At 49.3% G+C, this 13,292-nt stretch overlaps 1 protein-coding gene across 4 annotated transcripts; it reads left to right on the forward strand.

Annotated features, from left to right (window-relative positions):
* Positions 1-318: 318 nt before the first annotated feature.
* TSEN34 (tRNA splicing endonuclease subunit 34) lies at positions 319-6,833 on the forward strand. 4 transcript variants are annotated; one of them, XM_027618455.2, is made up of 6 exons: positions 319-461; positions 1,207-1,453; positions 1,701-1,944; positions 2,094-2,351; positions 4,095-4,155; positions 5,675-5,763. In XM_027618455.2, the coding sequence occupies exons 2-5, from the start codon at positions 1,211-1,213 to the stop codon at positions 4,148-4,150; spliced, it is 801 nt and encodes a 266-aa protein (XP_027474256.1). In that variant the 5' UTR covers positions 319-461; positions 1,207-1,210; the 3' UTR covers positions 4,151-4,155; positions 5,675-5,763. The 4 variants fall into 4 exon arrangements, with proteins under 4 accessions (XP_027474256.1, XP_027474253.1, XP_027474255.1 ...); XM_027618452.2 differs by lacking the exon at positions 4,095-4,155 and having other exon boundaries at positions 5,675-6,833; XM_027618454.2 differs by lacking the exons at positions 4,095-4,155; positions 5,675-5,763 and adding an exon at positions 2,437-3,634.
* Positions 6,834-13,292: the final 6,459 nt, after the last annotated feature.

Genomic DNA, 13,292 nt, shown 5'->3' on the forward strand with positions numbered 1-13,292 from the left:
TGGATGTGGGCGGGGTCACAGCGCCCGTTTGACTTAGATTAGGAGATAGGCGGTGTCTGGGGTTTTTTTGAGAAGGAGGCGGGGCCACAAACTTAGGCAACACGAAGGAGGCGGTGATCTAGAGAGTTCCGAGGGGGCGGGGCTAACAGCAGCTCACCGTGAGGGGGCGGGACCCCGGTGACGTGTCAGCCACCGGGGCGGGGCCAAGGTAATTGGCCTCCCTTTCCCTAGAGGCGGAACCCAAGCGGTGGAGGGAGTGTCGCTTCGAGGGGGCGGGGCCAAGGTGTTCCGCTTCAGGGGTTACGGCGCCACTGGGGGCGGATCCCAGACTTCCCGCTTCGCTGAGGTGGCGGCGTGACGAAATTGACGCAGGGGTTCGGGATGGGGAGGGGTGGAGGAAGTAGCGCGTGGCGCGCTACGTAGGGGTGGCTCCGCCGGGACTGCGAGCTGGTGTTTACGAGGTGACTAACTGGTTCTGTCGGAGCACTGTGCTGCATTCTGAGGGGAGCGCTCACGGGGGTGGTGAGCCCGCCCGAGCGGGGAACGGATGGCGGTGCCCAGGGGGAGGGGCCTCCGGCTGTGGGGTTCGCTCAGTGGGGCGGGTACTCGCTCCCCAACCGGGAGGGCTTGCGGCCGGAGGGGGCGGGGCCTGGCTGCGGGATTGATGGGAGCCGAGCCGCCGGCCTTCAGGAGGGGCGGGGCTGCGAGTTCGGCCGGGCCGAGGAGGTCCGAACGCCCGAAAGCCTTGGGCCGGGGGGCGGGGCTTCTACGGTGGGCGTCTGACACCGCGCGAGGCGGCTCTGGGGCCCCGCCTCGGTGGTTTGGAAAGGGAGGGGCCGCGTTCCGGAGTCACTGGGGGGGCGTGGCCCCGCGCTAAGGGCGGTGTCTCTCCGAGCGGAGAAGGCGAGATGGCCGGGACGCTGACCGCAGGGTTGGGAGGGCCCAGCGGCTCCCCAGCGACTAGGCGAGGGGCGGGCCCTCGTCTCGTCGGCCCCGGGGGCTGGCGGGATCGCCTGGGTGGGGACGGGGTCTGGCGCCCAGGGGGCGGAGCCTGGCCTGGAGAATCGGCAGGTGGCAAGCGCGGCCCGGGCGAGGCTCCACCCCCCCAGGCTCAGGGGCGGGGCCTCGCTGAGACCCTCCATCCCCCACCCCGAGGCGGTGGGAGCGCTCTGTCGGTGACCCCTGGGCCCCCCCTGGCTCCCGCAGGAGGATGCTGGTGGTGGAGGTGGCGAACGGCCGCTCCCTGGTATGGGGAGCCGAGGCGGTGCAGGCACTGCGGGAGCGTCTGGGAGTGGGGGGCCGCACGGTGGGTGCCCTGCCCCGCGGGCCCCGCCAGAACTCGCGCCTGGGCCTCCCGCTGCTGCTGATGCCCGAAGAGGCGCGGCTTCTGGCCGAGATCGGCGCTGTGACCCTGGTCAGCGCCCCGCGCCCGGATCCGCGCCAACACAGCCTGGTAAGGGGCGGGCCGGGGACGTGAACGCCCTGGACCTGCGGAAGTAGAGGCAGGACACTCGGACTCCAGGTCCCTGCGGTGGGAGGGGTCTGGGCGCCCTGGATTGTGGAATGCTGTGCATTTAGGAGACTAGGATCCCCGGGTTCGGGCTTTGGGGTTGGGAGGAGTCAGCGAGTCAGGGTTCCTGGCCTTCCTAAGGCAGCGCAGACTTGGATCCTGGGGGATTCCCCGCTGGCTTACTCCTCAGGCTCTGGCATCCTTCAAACGCCAGCAAGAGCAGGGCTTCCAGGAGCAAAGCGCCCTGGCAGCCGAGGCCCGTGAGACTCGTCGTCAGGAGCTCCTAGAGAAGATTGCGGAGGGCCAGGCTGCGAAGAAGCAGAAGCTAGAACAGGAATCGGAGGCCAGCGAGAGCCAGGAGGCCGGTGCGAACCCGGATGCTGCAGAGAGTGAGGCCAGCGCTAGCCAGGCTCTTGGAGAGCCCGAGGAAGCAGGTGAGGGTGGGAGTGGAGTCCAGGGACCAGTGGAAGTAGGCGGGAGATCTTTGGGAATCCTGGCCGGGAATCGAGAGCCCTGGAACTCTCTGAGGGATGGGAAGACCTTGTCCTTGGATTCACCAGACTCCTGCATTCACCTCCCCCAGGTTCCTCTTCTCCCCAGCCAGGGCCTTCAAATGGGGTGGCCCCCTTGCCCAGGTCCGCCCTGCTGGTCCAGCTGGCCACTGCTAGGCCTCGACCCATCAAGGCTAGGCCCCTGGATTGGCGTGTCCAGTCCAAAGACTGGCCCCATGCTGGTCGTCCTGCCCATGAGCTTCGCTACAGCATCTACAGAGACCTGTGGGAACGAGGCTTCTTCCTCAGTGCTGCTGGCAAGTTCGGGGGTGACTTCCTGGTCTATCCTGGTGAGTTTTGTGGGCACCTCCCATTGTTGCCCCTTTTTTCACAAGCCCACCACCGTCTGCATTTTCCTTTTTTGTCTTTTCTCAGCCTCTGAAACCCATGGAAGGACAGCAACACTTGGGAACCCAAGCCTGTTTGGAGGGCAGCTTAGCAAATTTGATTAAGCACTTTCTTTGATCCAGAAGTTTCACTTAGATACGTGCACAAAACATACAGGAAGTCGTCACTGCAGGATTCTTTACAGTAGCGAAATATCAGAAAGCAACCAGAATGATTAATAGGTTAGCGGTTACACATTGGTGTTAGTTGTGAGAGATTGATGTAGGTTCACGTACATTTACGAAAAAATGACCAAAGGGGAAGGAAAAAAAAGAACCACTTGTTGAAAACAGGTGTGGTAGAAGTGCATTATGTTTTATGTTGTCATGGAGTTATACACACATTATTTAAGTAGCCTTAAAAGTCATGACTCTAGGGGCACCTGGCTGGCTCAGATGGTGGAGCATGCTACTCTTGTTCTCCGGGTTGTAGGTTCAAGCCTCACGTTGGGTGTAGAGATTACTTAAAATATATATATATATGGCTCTAGTTAAAGAACATGAGAAGAACTTAGAATGGAGTACTGACTAGAAAGTAAGTAGCAAGTGGAAAAAGGCCTGAAAGCACGTACTCCAGCCCAAGTACAGTGGTTACCTCTGGGAGGGTGTAGGAAAAGGAGACTTTCAATGTATCAGTTAAATTTTGAACTTGTAGTATGAGTGCCTTTATTGTTTAACTAAAAGGTTGAAAAAGTAAGTCTGCAGGAAAATCACCTTTTTTGTTCCTCCTGAGAACAAAGAAGGATAGAAGCACCAGATAAGTAGTCAGATCTTAGCTGTTGGTTGGAGACCGATGGAGTCTTCTGCAGATGAGCCAAGAGCCTTCATCTCTTCTCAGACCAAACACTCAACTAAGGGACTGACTTAGGAGTTTAGAACAGTTTACCTGCCCCGTTCTTTACAGATAACCACACTCTAATTACCTTACTACTGTTTTTTTGTGACTTGCGTATGTAAAAGATTATTCTCGTTTTGAAAATGAACTTAACATATGAATACTAATATCTAGTTCTTTTCTAAGCTTTCAGTGCAATTTACAAATCTTTTTTCCAATCTAGCAGATTTTAAGGGGACTGTTAGTCCATGTTTGATACCACTTGTGAAAGGAGTTATGTAATTTTCAGTGTTATAAGTTGCATTAAAAATTTTTTTTCAGGGGCACCTGGGTGGCTCAGTCATTAAGCGTCTGCCTTTGGCTCAGGTCATGATCCCAGGGTCCTGGGATCGAGCCCCGTATCGGGCTCCCTGCTCGGTGGGAAGCCTGCTTCTCCCTCTCCCACTCTCCCTGCTTGTGTTCTCTCTCTCTCTCTCTCTCTCTCTCTCTCTCTCTCTCTCTCTCTCTCTCCCTCTCCCTCTCCCTCTCCCTCTCCCTCTCCCTCTCCCTCTCCCTCTCTCCCTCCCTCCCCTCTTTGGGTGCCAAATCTTTTTAAAGATTTTATTTATTTATTTGGCAGAGAGATAGAGATCACAAGTAGGCAGAGCGGCAGGGAGAGGGAGAAGCAGACTCCCTGCTGAGCAGGGAGCCCGATGTGGGGCTCGATCCCAGGACCCAGATCATGACCTGAGCCAAAGGCAGATGCTTAACCGACTGAGCCACCCAGGCACCCCTGCATTTTAAATTTTAGTATGTTTATTTTCCTTTTTAAGTTGTATGGTGTTCTGGTTATGGAACCTGCCAGAAAGTCAGATCTAATAACTTGTAATTGGGGTAAGTTTTAAGTTTATATGTTCTAATACTGATAATAGCCTTACTAAAACTTGCAGTTAAAATAAGGGTAAATCCACCACTAACTCAATCACACATCTGAAACTGAACCAAATGACTGACCTGTTAGTTCTAATGGGTCAATATTTCTAAAAGAATACATACTCGGTATATGAGATATATGTAGAATCCTTGTTTCCTGAAGATTAAAATATTCAAGGACTAAGGCCCTTACCTATTTCTAACAGTGAAGCTTCCCGAACTTATAAAGGCCTTAAGCGTCTCGGAACAGTTTTGGGGTACCCTTCTCAGGTATTTTGATGCTTCCTTCTGTGCGGGCAGAGGTGTCACACCAGCCAGAGCGATGCCTGGCTCTTGGCTGGAAACCCAGCCAATAGTCCTCTCAGATGGGACATCTCACCGCCCTGCTCTTGTTGGTTTTCGTTACCTGGCACTTAACCTTCTGGGTGGTGCCCCATTCTGGCTCTGACTCTGCTTGATCAGATTTACCTGATCCAGGGGCAGACCACAGCCCCAGGTTTTAAAGGTCAAGTTACTGGGAGGCAGCCCTGTCTGCTCACATATGGCCTGTGGTTCCTGTGGTGCCAAAGTGGCAGAGGTGAGTAGTTGTAACGTGGCCCATAAAACCAAATACTTACTGTCGGGTCCTTTTCTGAAAAATTGTATTAACTCCTTTATCCCACCTATTTATTACTCCATCGTATTGTAAATTCCTCTTTTAGTCTGTTAGAGTCACTTCTCCTTGGATATTCACGTGACATCCTTTGCGTTCCTCATGGCTTTGACGGACTTTGTGGTCTTGGTTCTTACGTCACGACAGTGATCTGTTCAATTAGTTGTTTTGTTTTTTAAATGCGATTATGCTGAATGTGTGGGACAGCTTGCCCCACCCTCTCTCTCCCCACACAGGGTATCATTGACTTCTCCACATTGGTACATTCTTCTTGTTTTAACAGCAGTATGATACTCAGTCTTACAGAGAGACCCTGAACTTAAGTCCGTGGTTTGGTTGTCTCCGTTTCTTTTTTTTTTTTTTTTTAATTTTTATTGTTATGTTAATCACCATATATTACATCATTAGTTTTTGGTGCAGTGTTCCATGATTCATTGTTTGTTCATAACACCCAGTGCTCCATGCAGAACGTGCCCTCCTCAATACCCATCACCAGGCTAACCCATCCCCCTACCCCCCTCCCCTCTAGAACCCTCAGTTTCTTTTTCAGAGTCCATCATCTCTCATGGTTCGTCTCCCCCTCTGACGGTTGTCTCCGTTTCTTAGCAGTTGTAAATAATAACAGAGTGAACATCTTCGTAGGTATATTTTAGCACTGTTATCCTTATAAGTAAAAAATTCCAAGAAGTGGATTGCTGGGTCCAAGAATAGCTATTTTGAAATATTCATAGTGATTACTAGGATGATTCCCGCCTCCTACCTGTGGACATTCTAGTGTCTTCCAGCCCTCTGCCACTGGGAACTGCTACGTGTCTTTCTCTCACCCAGGTGACCCACTTCGTTTCCATGCCCACTACATTGCTCAGTGCTGGGCTCCGGGGGACCCCATTCCACTGCAGGACCTGGTTTCTGCAGGCCGCCTGGGAACCAGTGTCAGAAAGACGCTGCTGCTGTGTTCTCCTCAGCCTGACGGGAAGGTGGTCTACACCTCCCTGCAGTGGACCAGCCTGCAGTGACTCCAGAGACCCGTGGGGATGTGGCTGCCTCTGTGGACAGAGCCTTTCTAGATGGCCCCAAGCTCATCTCTGCATATGGGACGCTGCAGACCTTCCTGCCTCTCTCTGCGGTTAGGTTTTGACTCCGGATTTATAAACACTACATCCTTATTTCTGTCCCTGTTTCAAAGCACTTACTGTGCTGTGATGTTTCTGTAGTTACCTGTTTCCAAATTGTGAGCTTCTTGAGGGTAAAGACTGGGTTTGATTCATCTCCAGTTTCTGCAGGGCTTAGGCATCAAGAGGTCTCAGTAAATTTGTTGAATAAACGTGGAGTCTGTGATTTGAATCCTGATGACAATCCTGGGAAGTGTGAGTGTTTGCATTTGCTTATACAGATGAGGAAAAGGCTTGGAGGAGGTCACACCTCTAGTAGGTAGCCAGCTGGGCTGGGATTTAAAACCTGGTCTTTCTGAGTCCAAGGTCTGAGCTCTTCCCACCACACTAAATTTCCTTTTGAGAAGATTTTCGCATAGCGTTTCAGGTGCACACAAAGGCATAAATCAAAGTAACATGTGAAGAGAAGGAAGGATGTGAGTGTTGCAGTTTCAGGACAGGTTTGGGGTGGGGAAGGGAATGTCAGGAAGGACTCCTTGGGGCTTGTGGAATACTGGTGGTGGTCTTTTTCTTGGCCTGGGTGGTGTTTATTCAGGTGTGTAGAATTATTTTTTATACCATACATTTATGGTCCGTATATTCTATTTTTTATACATATATTCTATTAAAAGCTGAAACGCATATAAATAAAATACACATTTGTGAGATGATTCATATAGCTGCCTTTCTGCTTAGAAATTATTTGAACATTGGGGCGCCTGGGTGGCTCAGTCATTAAGCGTCTGCCTTTGGCTCAGGTCATGATCCCAGGGTCCTGGGATCGAGCCCCACATCGGGCTCCCTGCTCCGCAGAAAGCCTGCTTCTCCCTCTCCCTCTCCCTGCCTCTCTACTTGTGCTCTCTATCAAATAAATAAGTAAAATCTTAAAAAGAAAAGAGAAAATTATTAAAAAAATTATTTGAACATTATCAGTACCGACTTCCAACATTTATATGTATATTTAAAAAATGTGTGGTTTTGTCACATAGATTTCGCTACTGAAATACAGTCACATGGTAATGATTCTGGGGCTGAAAGTGTCTATCTCTACTTTCTCGATTTCTGTGGCACCAGTTTCTTTCTTTCCTACCCTTCTCAGTAAAAAAATTTGCTAGAACCTCAGTTTCTGTAAGCTTAGATTAATTTAAAACAGGACACTCCCCCCTGCCCAGTTAACACTCTGTTCTTTGTGCCTCTTTGGTAACTGGCTTGTAAATATATTCTCCAGGCTCTTTCTTCTCTACAACAGAGTTCTTAGCTGACTCACTACTCAGTACCTCTGTCTTGAGTCTTCCTCAAAAATTCCTCATTAAAAAACTTGTGGATGGGGGGACTCCTGGGTGGCTCAGTCTTACTAAGCATCTGCCTGCGGCTCAGGTCACGGTCCCAGGGTCCTGGGATGAAGCCCCACTTTGGTCTTCCTGCTTAGCAGGGAGTCTGCTTCTCCCTGTCGCTTTCCTTCTGTGCTCTCTCCCTCTCTCTCTCAAATAAATAAATAAAATCTTAAAAAAAAACTTGTGGGTGCCTGGTGGGCTCAGTCAGTGGAACGTGCAATTCTTGATCTCAGGGTTGCAAGTTCAAACCCCACGTTGGTCTAGAGCTTACTTAAAAAAAAAAAAACAAAACTTGTAAGGACACCCACATGCACACACAAAAGAGGTGCCTGGGTGGCTCAGTTGGTTAAGCGTTTGCCTTCAGCTCAAGACATGATCCCAGAGTCCTGGGATTGAGCCCAGTGTTGGGCCCCCTGCTCAGCGGGGAGCCTGCTTCTCCCTCTCCCCTTGCCCCTCTCCCTGCTCATGCACTCTTGCCCTCTCTCCTTCTCAAATAAATAAATAAAATCTTTAAAAAAAAATGCAGATACAGACAATACACCCTCCAAAAATTAACTCAAAATGCATGATAGATCGGGACGCCTGGGTGGCTCAGTCGGTTAAGCGGCTGCCTTGGTTAAGCGGCTGCCTTCGGCTCAGGTCATGATCCCAGGGCCCTGGGATCGAGTCCCGCATCCGGCTCCTTGCTCAGCAGGGAGCCTGCTTCTCCCTCTGCTTGCAGCTGCCCCTGCTTGTACTCTCACCCATGCTCTCTCCCCCTAGCAAATAAATAAATAAAATCTTTAAAAAAAAAAAAATGCATCAGGGCGCCTGGGTGGCTCAGTTGTTAAGCGTCTGCCTTCAGCTCGGGTCATGATCCCAGGGTCCTGGGATCTAGCCCCGCATCGGGCTCCTTGCTCGGCGGGAAGCCTGCTTTTCCCTCTCCCACTCTCCCTGCTTGTGTTCCTTCTCTTACTGTGTATCTCTCTGTCAAATAAATAAATAAAATCTTAAAAAAAAATTTAAAAAATGCATCATAGATCTCAGTATAAAATGCAGGGCTATTCAACTCATAGGAGATAATAGAAAACCTAGATGACCATGGGTGTGGCAGTGATGCTTCAGACACAACACCAAAGATGGGACTAATGAAAGAATTGATAAGCTGGACTTCATTAAAATTAAAAACTGAGAACATACTGCAAAAGACACAGCTGATAAAGGACTGCTGTCCAAAAAATATAAATAATTCTTAAAACTCAACAACAAGAAACAACCTGATCAGGGGCACTTAAATGGCTCAGTTGGTTAAGCACCCAACGCTTAATTTTTTTTTTTTTTTTTTTTTAAGTAGGCTCCATGCATGGAGCCCAATATAGGGCTTGAACTCAGAATCCTGAGATCAAGACCGGAGCTGAGATCAAGAGTGAGATGCTCAACTGTCTGAGCCACCCAGGGACCATAAGCATCCAATTCTTTTTTTTTTTTTTTAAGATTTTATTTATTTATTTGAGAGAGAGAGAATGAGAGAGAGAGCACATGAGAGGGGGGAGGGTCAGAGGGAGAAGCAGACTCCCTGCCAAGCAGGGAGCCTGATGCGGGACTCATCCAGGGACTCCAGGATCATGACCTAAGCCGAAGGCAGTCGCTTAACCAATTGAGCCGCCTAGGTGCCCTAAGCATCCGATTCTTGATCTCAGCTTACATCTTGATCTCAAGGTCTTGAGTTCAAGCCCTACATTGGGCTCCACGCTGGGCATGGAGCCTACTTAAAAACAAAACAACAACCTGACCCCCTCCACCCCAAAAATAGGCCTAAAACCTTAACAGACACCTCACTGAAGGAGTTCTACAGCTGGCAAGTAAGCACATGAGAAGATGCTCCACATCCTGTACCATCTGAGACATGCAAATTAAAGCAACAGGAGATACAACTTCACACCTATTAGAATGGCCAAAATCCAGAGCACCAACACAGACGTGGAGCAACAGGAACCCTCATTCATTGCTGGTAGGAGCACAAAATGACATAGCCACTTAGGAAGACAGTCTGGAGATTTCTCATAAAACTGAATATACTGTCAGCCATGCAATTGGTGCGACTATCTCCAGCAAGTATGTTCCTTGGTATTTACCTAAAGGAGCTGAATATTTATGACCCCACAAAAACCTGCACATGGATGTTTATAACAGCATTGTTCATAATTGCCAAAACTTGGATGCAACCAAGATGTCCATCGTAGTTGGATGAATAAACAAACAGCCCCATCCAGACAATGGAATATTTTTCAGTGCTAAAGAGAGCCAAAATATCAAACCATGAAAAGACACGGAGGAACCTTAAACGGACATTACTAAGTGAAAGCAGCCAATCTGAAAAGGCTGCATACTATATGATTCCAACTGTATGACATTCTGGAAAAGGCAAAACTGGAGACAGTAAAACGAATGATTGCTAAGAGTTGGGGAGGTGCGATGAACAGGAGGAGCACAGAGGATGTGTGGGGCCAGTGAAACTACTCTGTGTGAGACCATAATGGTGGATACGTGTCACTATACATCTGTCCAAACCCATAGCATGCACATCACCATGAGTGACCCCTACACAAACTATGGACTCTGCTAATGACGTGTTGATGTAGGCTCATCTGTGGTGACAAATACACCCTCTGGTGGGGGGTGTTGATAGTGGGGAGACCGTGCATGAATGGGGGCAGGGGCACACAGGAAATTTCTGTGCCTTCCTCTCGATTTTGCTGTGAACTTAAAATTGGTCTAAACAAAACAAAACAAAAAAACCCATGGGCTCTACCTTCCAAACACTGTAGACCCATATTTGCCCGCTTCACTCCACCTTCATGGCCAACATGTGGGCAAAAGCAACGACATTACACATGCGGATGATTGCAGTAGCTTCCTGACTCATCTCCTTGGATTCCATCCTTGCCCCCCTATCTTCTGTTTTCAACAGAATGGCTGGCATTATTGGGTTAAAAGGTGGGTCAGACCGTGTCCCTCCTCTGTAGGACTCTCCAATAGTTTCCCATCTTAAAATAAAAGCAAAGGCCCCATGTTGTATGTTCCTCGTCCCCGTCTGTGCCTCTCATCCGTGCTTATGCTGCCCCTATTACTCTACCTGGAATGCTCTTCCCCTCATGGCTACATGGTCTTGTCCCCCACTGCCCACTGATCTTTCCTGCAACGTCACCTCCTCAGGCCTTCCATGGTAACCCTACCTTAAAATTTAACACCCCTCCTGGATGCCCCTTCCCTTTTGATTTATTTGCCATACCATTTATCACTAATGTGATTTACAATGAGAAATATGCATTTGGTCTTCATCCCTTCCTGGCACAGACCTCCTAAAACCCTTGCAATTTTCTAGGAGTAATAAAGGTGTCTGGATATTCCTAACAAAGCCTTTTCAACAAAACCTGGGTTTATATTAATGAGATGACCTCCAGGGAGGGGAGAGGGGCTGAAGGTTGGGTCACTCATGAATTGCTAATGATTTAATTAATTGTGGATGAATTAAATGTAATGAAGCCACCATATAAACCCCAAAGGATGGGATTTGAGAGATTCTGGGTGGATGAACATGTGGAGATGGGGGGAGAATGGCCCACTTGGAGAGGACATGGAAGCTCTGTGTCCTCTCCTCACGTCTGGCGCTAGGCATCTCTCCCATCTGCTGCTCCTGAGTTACATTCTTCCATAATAGACCAGTGATCTGGTAAGTAAAATATTCTTCTGAGTTCTGTGAGCCGCTCTAGCCAATTAATGAACTGGAGGAGAGGTTTGTGAGAAACTTCAATCTGTAGATGATGCATATAGTTATTCATATATTTAAAAATTTAGACTATCAACTATAGTTGAGCCTCTACTAAGATGCAGATAAATAGGAAAGATGAGGTCCCTGCCCTCCTATAACTTTTTTGTCTGGAGCTCATCTATAAACAAGAAAACAAAAATGAACTGGGTAGCTTGAAAGACCTCACAGTACTTGGTGGGAGTAACAAGGATGATGCCAGCAAACAGTGAGTGCATCCTTCGTGTGCCATCAGTCCTCACTGTAACCCTATGAGGTGGGCACCGCCAACAACCCCATTTCACAGATGAGGACGCTGAGGCAGAGAATGGTGGAGAAACTTGTCCAAGGGTTCTTGGTGAGCAAGCGGCTGCAGGTTTCAACCCAGGCGTCTGGCTAGAGTGGAGCTGCCTCTCTGAGGAGGGGACGCTGCCAGCTGAGAGCACAGGGTAGAAGGAGTGGAAAGCAGTGCTGAAGAGGGCGGCTGTGGGGCCAGGCAGTCCCAGCTCCTGCCTTGGCCTGGGCTCCTTTGTCGAGAGACTGCATAGGCAAACGGACGATGGCCAGAACATATACGAAGATAGAATTCTGACCCACAGCCGGCAGCAACATGCCCGGAGGCCAGCCTGCTACCTCTCATAGCAGGACAGGAAGCCACACAATACCCCTGTAACAGTTGGTCCAAAATGGCCAGGATTTGACTAAAAACTGGCGACTTCCCTAATTTTTGTCCCTAGCTCTAATTTAAGACCAACAAGAGAAGGCCAAGTATGCTCCCCTAACTGATAGCATAGGACAAGGACTTCTAGTGAGCCTGTCTCCAGCTTCCCTGGGCACAGGCTCTTGTCAAGGCTCGAGTGCAGCCTTCCGTGTTTTCTACTGTAGGCTTTCCCCCACCTCCATCTGCCTTTGAGTTTCTGCCACAATAGTCTCGTCTGTTCTCTCTCTCTCTCTCTCTTTTAAAGATTTATTTCTATTTATTTATTTTAGAGAGAGAGACAGAGAGAGCACAAGTTGGAGGAGGGAGAGGACAGACTCCACACTGAGCATGGAACCCCATGTGGGGCTCTGTCCCATGATACTGAGATCATGACCTGAGCGGAAATCAAGAGTCGGCCGCTTAACCAGCTGAGTCACCCAGAAGCCCCGTCATGTCTGTTCTCACTTATTTCCACATTGTGTAATCTCAGGCAAGCTCTGTAGCCACTCTTTGGGGCCTCAGTATCTGCCTCTGCAAAACAGGACTGATCATAGTGTTAGTGCTCTCTGGGTATCTACAGTGGTGCTGTCGTGAGGGAGGGCAGCCTCCCTGAGAGGACTCCTGGGGCACGTTTTGAGAACTAGGTAAGTTCATACACACAGAATTCTTAGCCTAGCACATTCGAAGTGTTCATTAAACATTATCTAACACTGATAAGTGAAGCTGTTGGTATGAATGGCATTTCTCCAGACAGGAAGGGGCTGGAGAAAATACAGGCACAGCTCACTTTAGGGTGCTCTGCAGATACTATGGGTTTTCTACAGATAGAAGTTTTGTGACAACCTTGCGTCCAGCAACTCTATCAGTGCCGGTTTTCAAACAACTTTTGCTCACTTCATGTCTCTGGGTCACATTTGGGTAATTATCCCAACATTTCAAGCTTTATCATCATTATTACATTTGTGATGGTAATCTGTGATCAGTGATCTTTGATGTTACTATCATCATTGTTTGGGGGCACCACAAACCACACCCACATAAGATGGCAAACTTAATCAATAAATGTGTGTGTTCTCACACATACCGACCATTCCCCATCTCTCTCCCTCTCCGCAGGCCTCCCTGTTCCCTGAGACACAGCGGTATTGAGATGAGGCCAGTTAATGCCGCTCCAGTGGCCTGCAAGTGTCCAAGTGAAAGGAAGAGTTGCATGTCTCTCACTCTAAATCAAGAGCTAGAAGTGACTAAGCTTAGGGAGGAAGGCATGTCGAAGGCCAACACAGGCCCAAGGCTAGGTCTGTTGTGCCAAAGAGCCCAGCTATAAATGCGAAGGAGAAGTTTGTGAAGGATATTGAAAGAGCTCATCCAGAGCAAGGCCCTGACTCCCTTCAATTCTGTGAAGGCCGAGAGAGGCGTGGAGGCTGCAGACCAGTTTGAAGCTAGCCGAGGTGGTTCAGGAGGTGGAAGGAAAGAA

Source organism: Zalophus californianus, chromosome 17 (genome assembly GCF_009762305.2).
Source record: "Zalophus californianus isolate mZalCal1 chromosome 17, mZalCal1.pri.v2, whole genome shotgun sequence".
In the NCBI taxonomy this organism is placed as follows: Eukaryota; Metazoa; Chordata; class Mammalia; order Carnivora; family Otariidae; genus Zalophus; species Zalophus californianus.

Bases quoted from the DNA above. Each gene is read 5' to 3' on its own strand.
- TSEN34 (XM_027618452.2), top strand. From the start codon at position 1,211: ATGCTGGTGGTGGAGGTGGCGAACGGCCGCTCCCTGGTATGGGGAGCC. The intron at 1,454-1,700 runs GTAAGGGGCGGG...CTTACTCCTCAG, and splicing joins ATCCGCGCCAACACAGCCTG to GCTCTGGCATCCTTCAAACG. The intron at 1,945-2,093 runs GTGAGGGTGGGA...CACCTCCCCCAG, and splicing joins TGGAGAGCCCGAGGAAGCAG to GTTCCTCTTCTCCCCAGCCA.